General features: G+C 52.6%; 1 protein-coding gene across 1 annotated transcript; it reads left to right on the top strand.

Annotated features, from left to right (window-relative positions):
• The first annotated feature begins 5,695 nt into the window (after nucleotides 1-5,695).
• On the top strand, nucleotides 5,696-9,757 carry LOC143834906 (uncharacterized). Its single transcript, XM_077331814.1, has 3 exons — nucleotides 5,696-5,846; nucleotides 8,661-8,810; nucleotides 8,968-9,757. The coding sequence occupies exons 1-3, from the start codon at nucleotides 5,841-5,843 to the stop codon at nucleotides 9,307-9,309; spliced, it is 498 nt and encodes a 165-aa protein (XP_077187929.1). The 5' UTR covers nucleotides 5,696-5,840; the 3' UTR covers nucleotides 9,310-9,757.
• Nucleotides 9,758-9,846: the final 89 nt, after the last annotated feature.

Genomic DNA, 9,846 nt, shown 5'->3' with positions numbered 1-9,846 from the left:
TGGTTGGAAATTCTCCAGGACAAAGCAGAAGGGCTGGGGGACCTCCAGTGCCTGATAAAGGTGGAAGCTGTGAAGGAGAAGTAGTGACTGTATAAAGTCCCAGACGTTACAGAAGATTCTGGTTGTTGCCCTATTAACTTCTGAATGGTGTTACTATTGATCAAAAAGGAGACCCAGAGGAAAAAAGGAGGTACACATGGTTTGCTGTCACCACGCCAGGTAAAGTTGTTGTTGTTATTTGATTTATAGAATGCCATTCCCCAATTAGCTCTCATGGCGGTTTACAGCATGAAATAATTAAAATACAATAAAATCCCCCATAAAAGGTAAAGGTAAAGGTATCCCCTGTGCAAGCACCGAGTCATGTCTGACCCTTGGGGTGACGCCCTCCAGCGTTTTCATGGCAGACTCAATACGGGGTGGTTTGCCAGTGCCTTCCCCAGTCATGACCGTTTACCCCCCAGCAAGCTGGGTACTCATTTTACCGACCTCAGAAGGATGGAAGGCGGAGTCAACCTTGAGCCAGCTGCTGGGATCAAACTCCCAGCCTCATGGGCAGAGCTTTCAGGCTGCATGTCTGCTGCCTTACCACTCTGCGCCACAAGAATCCCCCATAAAACCCTCAAATTACACATATATCACACATCATACAGCGGCAATAATCACAGTTCCAGTCCCAATTTCCCAATGTTCAGGATGGTGGGGAAATAACATTTAAGCATTTAGAGAGAGTGGGCACCAATCCGGTAGATCTAATCTAACGATCTCGATGTTACAGATCTCAGCATTGGAAGGGATCCTCAGATGGACCATGGGAAAAACTGCCCTGGCCTCAACCATACGCCTGGCGGAAGAGCTCCGTCTTACAGGCCCTGCGCAAATTTACCAATAGTTACTATATTAGGGAAAACTATTATAAATTGCATTATTGTTGGTACATGGCTCCACATAAATTATCAAAAATGAATAAAAGCTTATCAGGTAGATGTTGGAAATGCGGGGAAGTGAGAGGGATGTTTCATATGTGACGGACCTGCAAGCAAGCAAGACATTTTTGGCAGGATAGCCATAAAGAAATCTCAAAAATATTTAAGGACAGAAGCTTATCTTTTAGGTTTTCTGGTAAATGAAAAAGATAAAAAATATGGAGAGTTATTTAGATATTTGACAACGGCGACAAGGCCTTCACACTCTGTGCTTGTTTGCATTCCCTCCCTAGTAAAGTAGACCTTTCATCGGTGGTTGTTTCCTCCTGTGATTGTGAAACTTATCCTAGAGGTTTTCAATATTTCAATCGACTCCAAGTTGTAATCGAAATTCTATGCACATAATACCGGCCTTCAGCTCGCAGGGATGATGGGAGAGCTTTGTCCAGATCCCACTTCAGTAACCTCAGGGCCCTCTCAGCCTCACCCACCTCACAGGCTGCCTTTTGGGGGACCTCCATGCCCCCTCTTGAAACTGCCCCTAAGAACTGAAGAGGATCCGCTCCTCCTGGGAGTCTGAAATCCCTCCCTTAGGATGGGGCCCAGGCCCTATGGAGGTGATAATGAATCTGTCCTTTTTGGGGCATATCCTCCTGTATGCCTTTCTACTTTCTTATTTGCATTTAAGAGCTGCCTGGCAGGCGGAAACCAAACCGGAACTGGAGAGATGGGTGTCCAGAACCTGTGCAATTATCGGAGGATGCCGAGCTCCATCTCAGAGTTGTCAAAGTTATTGAAGCATCTTCTGTCCATTCTGGATCTTTCTCCCTTGAACACACAAAGCTGCATTGGGCTGAGTTAGACCCTCGGTCCTGCCAGGGGGGTCTTGTCTCCTCAGACTGGCCGCCGCTCTCCGGATTCTCAGTCAGGGGTCTTAACCATCCCCACGGCCAGATCACGCTTCCTGCCCCTGCTGTGGGTGCTGTGCCTATAAACCTGTTGTGGACCAAAGCTGAGGTGGAAGGAAGGATCAAATTCCTGCACCGCCATCAGCCAATGTGCAGCTGGACCTTGACTGCCGGATCCAGTCCGTTGGATCTGAAAGGGATCCCTGGCACACCCTGGCGGAAGGTGGGTGGTTGGAGGGATTCTCCCGTTCAGTTCGAGTTTTCTGTATGATCAGGAGGGGTCCCAAGAAAGAGCCGAAGGGAACTCTCAGGGTTCTTTGAACCCACAGATTTCACAGTGGGGCTTGCAGCTGGGTGCCCCAAGGGGGGAGGGGGCGGTGCCCCTCCCCTGCCCCCTGAAATCACCTCCACCGGATGATGCCCCAAATAATGCTGTGATCCAATGGGGACGGCATTGGCTTACGAGACTTCAAAGAGTTTGGATTTTGGAGAGTCTGATAACAAATTGAGTTTGACAACTATTTTGAGGGAAAGCCACTCATGTGGGCAGGAACTGCGGCCCTCTTGATGCGTGACACGGACGAGGCCTGCTAAGTGCTTATGGGGCTGGTCATTTGGGTCGCTGACCTCCAGGGGTGAATGGCATTCTGTGAGCCGCAAAGCAGAAAGAAGGGAGACTGTCCCCGTGGCGTAAAATGCCAGTAATTAGATGTTCAAACAAGCAATGTCCTTCCTCTCCTGGGTTTTGATTGGTTTCTCCAGGACTTCTGCCAGAACGGTTTCCAGATCTCAGCCGTTTTCAATCGCCAATATCTCCTCAGTAGCAAGTCCTGAGTTAGGAATAATAATTATTGTTAAGATATCACAATTGTAACCTATTAGAAGAAGATCAGTATATTTAGTACAAAGACTATTCAAGTAAAGCTTCTGTGCCTCTTTTTTTCATTATTTTTTGCAGGAATTGCCAAGAAGTTTCAAGCTTTCGAAACCTGCCAGTATAAACTAGGAGTCCACCAGCAGAAGTTCCTATGTTACATTATAGTATCACTGGGGCCAAAGCTCATTGTGTCCAGGAATACACCGGACGCTAGAGCTTGGCAGTGGGAAGGGGAAGGGGAGGGCTTGTCCAGTCTGGAAGGGCATGGGGTTGAATGTGTGTCTTGTGGGGGGGGGGTTGTGGTGGCATGGTGGCAAATGAGTGGAGAGATGGGTGTCAAGAACCCGTGCTTTGGAAAGTTTGTTGGGTGTGGGAGAGGCCTGCCCTTTGGGAATTGTGGCATAGTGGTTACAGAAGAGGGAGAGCTTTCTCCAGCCTCCTGCCAGCTCCGTCAGTCTTCTGAGGCAGTTGGATATGACAGTTAGGACAGCCCTGAGGTGAAAAGGGGGCAGCCCTAGGGAGAAAAGGGGACAGCTATGGGGCAAAAAGGGGGTAGCCCTGGGGAGAAAAGGGGACAGCTATGGGGCAGAAAGGGGACAGCCCTGGGGCGAAAAGGGGACAGCCTTGGGGAGTAAAGGGGACAGCCTTGGGGAGAAAAGGAGTCAGAAAAGGAGTCAGCCTTGGAATTAAAAGTGGACAGCCCTGGGGCGAAAAGGGGACAGCCCTGGGGTGAAAAGGGGAGTAAAGGGAGCCTTGGAGCAAAAAGGGGACAGCCTTGGGGCGAAAAGGGGGCAGCCTTGAGGAGAAATGGGCTGGCACAGCCTGTCCAAGCCTCTGTTCTCATCCCCCTCTCGGCAGCCCTACTGAGCTCCTCTCCCTGCGGTGGTCAGGACTTTGGCCCAGTGATTGGGCCAAAGTCCTGAGTGGGCGTGGCATGTCAGAGGCAGGGCCCAATTGCAAAGCCATCCCAAGGCTGACAAGATTAACAGAACTGATACAGGATAAAGAAAAGTAAAAAGTCTCTTTTTATTATGTAGGTTTATTGTAGCATCCTGCTTTGTAAATATTACTACATATAAAGCCCATTGTATTGCTAAATAGAATGGGCGCTAGCAGGCGCTCCCTGTCCCCGTGGGCTCCGCGCTCCCCCCAAGTTTAAGGTGACCAGATTTTAACATTGGCAAAGCGGGAGACCATTGACTGGGGGTGGGGGGGGTGTTCTTGATTAAAAATTTGGTCTATATGGAGCATGAAAAAGTATAGAACGCATAGAACTCAAAAATAGTATTGTAATATATATATATATATAAAAATTTCAACATAAGTACAATTTGCCAGGTGCTCCCAGATGTCCCTCCAAAAGTGGGACAATCTGGTCACCTTACCCAAGTGGTTGGACAAGGAGGCGGGGCAGCACATGTGCGGCGGAGGTGGGGCGCGGCAGGGCAGGGGTGGGGATAGGGCAGCTCAAGGCGGGGAAGTGCACCCGGGCAATCAGGATGACGTCTTCAAGCAGGCAACCACCCTCCTTCGCGTGTCGTGGGCAACGTCTCCCGCCAGGCAGCCCCCGGCCACCCCCGTCGGCGCGGTGGGCCCCCCTCGCCAGTGGGCGGTGAGCTCAAAATTACGAGATAAGAGAAATAAAGAAATCGTCACAGAGTACCTCCAAAAGCTCCTTTCATTTTCAACACAAGAGGACGGTCCTCCCGAGGTCCACGTCAGGGAGGCTGCAGAGCCCTCTGACTCCCCTGAGGCCGAGCAGAGCGGAGAGTCACTCAAACCTGGATTTACGAAGGCGGTTTCAAGACGTCTCCCTCGCCCTCACCTCCCAGCCCTGTGGATGATACATCTGTTTGACTAACGGAGACCTTTTCTGACCCTTGCCAGATCCCTCTATATCAGGGGTAGTCAAACTGCGGCCCTCCAGATGTCCATGGACTACAATTCCCAGGAGCCCCCTGCCAGCATTCGCTGGCAGGGGGCTCCTGGGAATTGTAGTCCATGGACATCTGGAGGGCCGCAGTTTGACTACCCCTGCTCTATATCAATTTGGCTCCAAATTAAGAGAGGCAAAAAAACAAAGAATTGGTTAAGGAATACATCCAAAAGCTGCTCCCAGGAGGAAGCAAAACAAATGGTGAGGAAATGCCTGCGGTTTCCACAGACTTCTGGGGAAATATTTCACGCTGCTGGGCCTTCAGTTTAGTTCGTCCTCTCCAAAACACAAACACCAATGGCTTCCACCTTAAGAACATCAGAAGAGACCTGCTGGGTCAGGCCAGGGGTCCATCCAGTCCAGCCTCCCATCTCACCAAGGGGCCAAACAGTTCCCCTGGAGGGCCAGCAACAGGGCAGAGAGGCCAAGGCCTTCCCTGACCCTCAGAAGAGCCCGGCTGGGTCAGACTAGTGGTCTCTCCAGCCTCCTGCCAGCTCCGTCAGTCTTCTGAGCCAAAGGGAGGGAAGTTACAGTTGGACATGACAGTTAGGACAGCCCTGAGGCGAAAAGGGGGCAGCCCTGGGGCAGAAAGGGGGGCAGCCCTGGGGAGAAAGGGGGGCAGCCCTGAGGAGAAAGGGGAGCAGCCCTGGGGAGAAAAGGGGGCAGCCCTGGGGAGAAAGGGGGGCAGCCCTGGGGAGAAATGGGCTGGCACAGCCTGTCCAAGAATGTGTTCTCATCCCCCTTGGCAGCCCTACTGCAGTGGTCAGGGGCAGACTGGCAGCCATGTCTCCAGACTGCCCCTGGCTGGGCGGGCCTTCTCAGAACTTTGGCCCAATGATTGGGAAAAGCCGTAATTCTGGGAGCTCTCCAGCCACCGCCTAGAGACAGGAAGGTCCTCCCGAGGTCCACGTCAGGGAGGCTGCAGAGCCCTCTGACTCCCCTGAGGCCGAGCAGAGCGAAGAGTCACTCGTACCTGGATTTACGATGGCGGTTTCAAGACGTCTCCCTCGCCCTCACCTCCCAGCTCTGCGGATGATACATCTGTTTGACTAACGGAGACCTTTTCTGACCCTTGCCAGATCCTTCTATGTCGCTATATGGGAAGCAAATTACGGGACACAAGACAAATAGATATCGTCGCAGAATATCTGCAAAGGCTCCTCGGATAGAGCACTCAAGAGGAAACAAAGCAAATGGTGGTGAGGTGCATTCAGTCCAGAACCCTGTCCCACAGGCAGCTCCGGGTTGGGGGAAACTTGGAGACCTTGGGGGAGGAGCCTGCACGGGGCGGGGTTTGGGGAGGAGCTTTGGTGAAGTCCACCCTCCGGGGCAGCCGTCTTCTCCAGGGGATCTGGTGTCCGTTGCCTAGAGATGAACTGCAATTCCAGGGGATCCCCAGGTCCCACCTGGAGGCTGGCATCCGTACAGCCATGCCCCCCTGTGGCTTTGCCGCAGGGGCTTGAACGGCATGCAGGCTAGAGTGGCCCCCTCTGGGTCAGGAAATCCCTGGAGACTGGGGGAGGCTGCGGATTGGGGCAGGGAGGGGCGTCACAGAGCCCACCTTCCCAAGTGGCCCTTTTCACCACGTGATCTGAGCTCTGATACCTGGAGAACAGCAGTAATCCTGGAAGATCTCCAGCCGGTACCTGGAGGTTGGCAATGCTAGTGTGGGCTCAGGGATAGGCAGACTTTGAAAGGCCTTGAACTGACCCTGCCGGAGGGGCCAAGAGAAGAACGGCTGTGGGGAGCAGGGTTGCCAACCTGCAGGGGAGGCCAGGAGTTGCCCTGGAACTGCCCCTGATCTCCCGAGGACAGAGCGCTGTCCCCCTGGAGTCAATGGTGGGTGGACGGTGGGCGATTCTGCCCCGCTTGGGCCCCAACCAGCCTGCGTTCTCCAGGGGTTTCCCGGGGGTCGGGCCAAGACTATGGAAATCAGATGGAGCTAGGAGATCTCTTTCTGGGGAGAAGACAGCGGAGGTACAGTTGCAGAACCATTTCCTTATCAGTTGATTTATCTCGCTTGTGGGAGCTGACCCCCCACAGCTCGGCCTCCCTAAGTGCCGCCAAGGTGGCTGACAAGTTCGAGCCTTAGGCATTAGAAACCCCAAGTGGAAAACTGTGACACACGTCCAGCCAGAGCTAAGAGAAATGGGAAACGGTAAGAACGGCAAATAAAAAGGTTGAGTGCGGAAGAGGGATCATGCGGCTTGGTGGAATGGGGGAGCCCGCTTGGTGGAGTGGTTAAGAGCGGCGGCTTCTAATCGGGTGAGCTGGGACTGAGCTGGGTGACCTTGGACTAGTCACAGCTCTGATAGTGCTGTTCTCACAGATCAGCCTCTCCCAGAGCTCTCTCAGCCCCACCTCCCTCACAGAGGGCCTATTTTGGGGAGAAGAGGGAAAAGAGATTGGAAGCTGCTTTGACATTCCTTTGTGGAGAGAAAAGCAGCATATAAGAACCAATATTCTTCTTCGTGGAGGGGACATCAGCAAGACAAAAGCCTTTACCCAGCTGAATCTATTCTGAATTCAGCTGAAGATCCCAAAGAACCCTAGGGTGAAGAGATTTCTCAATGGGCAGCATTGTATCAAAAAATATGGTCTCCGTCTCCTCTTTTTCTACATCTTTAAGCTTAATTTGTGGATAGAAGAGTTGGTTCTTCTATGCTGCTTTTCTCTACTCGAAGGAGTCTCAAAGCAGCTTACAGTCGCCTTCCCTTTCCTCTCCCCACAACAGACACCCTGTGGGGTGGGTGAGGCTGAGAGAGCCCTGAAATTACTGAAGAAGAAGAAGAGTTGGTTCTTATATGCCGCTTTTCTCTACCCGAAGGAGTCTCAAAGCGGCTTACAGTCGCATTCTCTTTCCTCTCCCCACAACAGACACCCTGTGAGGTGGGTGAGGCTGAGAGAGCCCTGATATTACTGAAGAAGAAGAGTTGGTTCTTATATGCCGCTTTTCTCTACCCGAAGGAGTCTCAAAGCGGCTTACAGTCACCTTCCCTTTCCTCTCCCCACAACAGACACCCTGTGGGGTGGGTGAGGCTGAGAGAGCCCTGAAATTACTGAAGAAGAAGAAGAGTTGGTTCTTCTATGCCGTTTTTCTCTACCCGAAGGAGTCTCAAAGGGGCTTACAGTCGCCTTCCCTTTCCTCTCCCCACAACAGACACCCTGTGAGGTGGGTGAGGCTGAGAGAGCCCTGATATTACTGAAGAAGAAGAGTTGGTTCTTATATGCCGCTTTTCTCTACCCGAAGGAGTCTCAAAGCGGCTTACAGTCACCTTCCCTTTCCTCTCCCCACAACAGACACCCTGTGGGGTGGGTGAGGCTGAGAGAGCCCTGAAATTACTGAAGAAGAAGAAGAGTTGGTTCTTCTATGCCGTTTTTCTCTACCCGAAGGAGTCTCAAAGGGGCTTACAGTCGCCTTCCCTTTCCTCTCCCCACAACAGACACCCTGTGAGGGAGGGGAGGCTGAGAGAGCCCTGAAATTACTGAAGAAGAAGAAGAGTTGGTTCTTCTATGCCGCTTTTCTCTACCTGAAGGAGTCTCAAAGCGGCTTACAGTCACCTTCCCTTTCCTCTCCCCACAACAGACACCCTGTGGGGTGGGTGAGGCTGAGAGAGCCCAAAGCAACACGAAGCAACTGAGCCAATTAGTGGTGTCTCAACAGTTTGTCACCTGGCTAGATCCGTCTGCTCAGATCTCAGCAGCTAAGCCAGGCTGGCCTTGGTGAGTCCTTGGTTGGGCGACCACCACGGACATCCAGGGCCGCCAGACAGAGGCCGGCAATGGTCAGCCACCTCTCTACCACTCTTGCCTTGGCAGGCGCTGGCCCCGGGTTGGCTGTGCTTTCCACCAGGGAGAAATCTGGCTCTTTTAAGGTCTTTCCTTGACATTTTCACCTTCTTGCCTTTCTCCTGAACACTCTCAGGACCTGACGGTGTCCAGAGGCTGATTTGAACTGTGCTTTTGCTCAATATACGGCTTAATGGTTTCCCTTTCTGCCCCTTCACCTCCAGGATCTGCAGAGCCGTGTTCCCATTCAGGTTCGCATCACATTGATCCAGTGCTACGGGCATGCGGCCGCTGGGTCCAAGACAGAAGACCTTCTCATGCTGATAGAGTTCATCATCTCAGAGCTGCTGAGACAGTTCTGTGTGGGCCACAAGGTAAGTGTTTATGACTCCATGGGAAAATGAAACTGTGGAATGATATACCTGGAAGGGGGCCTGAAGACCACCCAGCCCACCCCCCTGCACTATGCAGGATGACCTACAGGGTCCCCGAGCAATAACCCGGTAATGTCTGCTTCCGTTTCCCTCCCAGGAGGGAGAGCCCACACGTCTGGAGACGCGAACTCCCCGTGAGCAGCCTGCGTTGCTCAGAAGCTCCTCCCCACATCCGGCTGATATTCCCGCCTCCATCATAGGGAAGCTCAGCCCACATTGCCATGACGTTCCTCCATCCCTTCCAAGGTGGCCCGGAAGAGACGGCATCATGCCGCGATGGTGGGGCAACGCTCTGGTGTTTGCACGAAGACTGTGTGGTCCACTTGACTTCTACCCTAAAGCTTTTGTCCGAAAGCCAGAGTGTCACCTCACCACCACTGACCTCATGGCGTCACTTCCGGGTCACACGGGATGTGACGTCCCCAACGGGATGAGGTAGTGACATAGAGGCACTGCTGCAATATTGACCGGACCCCATTCTTTTTCTGGGCAAGGTCCCCCTCCTCGTCAGGTCATTGGTGGTGGCCAGTGGGGCCTGGTGGCGAGGGTCCTTCCACTGGAGGGTCTGGCCATTCTAGCTGAGATTGATCTCCGTATAAACGCTGGGTCATTCCCCTGGTGAAGACTGTCTTGGTGGTCCTGGAAGGGTTTCCCCAATTGCTGGGGCTTCATTTTGTATATCCATTTTTTTCAGTTGTTAAACTTTTATCAGGTGATATGACCAGAAATGGTCATGCCAACCCCCCCCCCTCCAAATAAATAAATTTGGGATTTTCTTGAAGCCTAAAGAATGTTTCAGGGGTTTCTCAATGGTAAAAAAGAGGGGAACGTACCAGCCAGCTCCTGGGATTGCCTGAGTGAAGGACGCTGGCATTCCCGTCTCCCTCCAGCCGGGTGCCTCCCCCAGCACCCACTCCTGGAAGGGGGTCTAACCTCTCTGCCCCCTGCTTCGTTCTCCTCCATCTAGAATGAACTG

Source organism: Paroedura picta, chromosome 4, assembly GCF_049243985.1.
Source record: "Paroedura picta isolate Pp20150507F chromosome 4, Ppicta_v3.0, whole genome shotgun sequence".
Lineage (NCBI taxonomy): Eukaryota > Metazoa > Chordata > Lepidosauria > Squamata > Gekkonidae > Paroedura > Paroedura picta.
This window is presented reverse-complemented; position numbering and strand designations above follow the sequence as displayed.

Coding starts and splice junctions, on each gene's coding strand:
- LOC143834906 (XM_077331814.1), top strand. Junction 8,811..8,967: donor AGTTCTGTGTGGGCCACAAG/GTAAGTGTTTAT, acceptor TTTCCCTCCCAG/GAGGGAGAGCCCACACGTCT.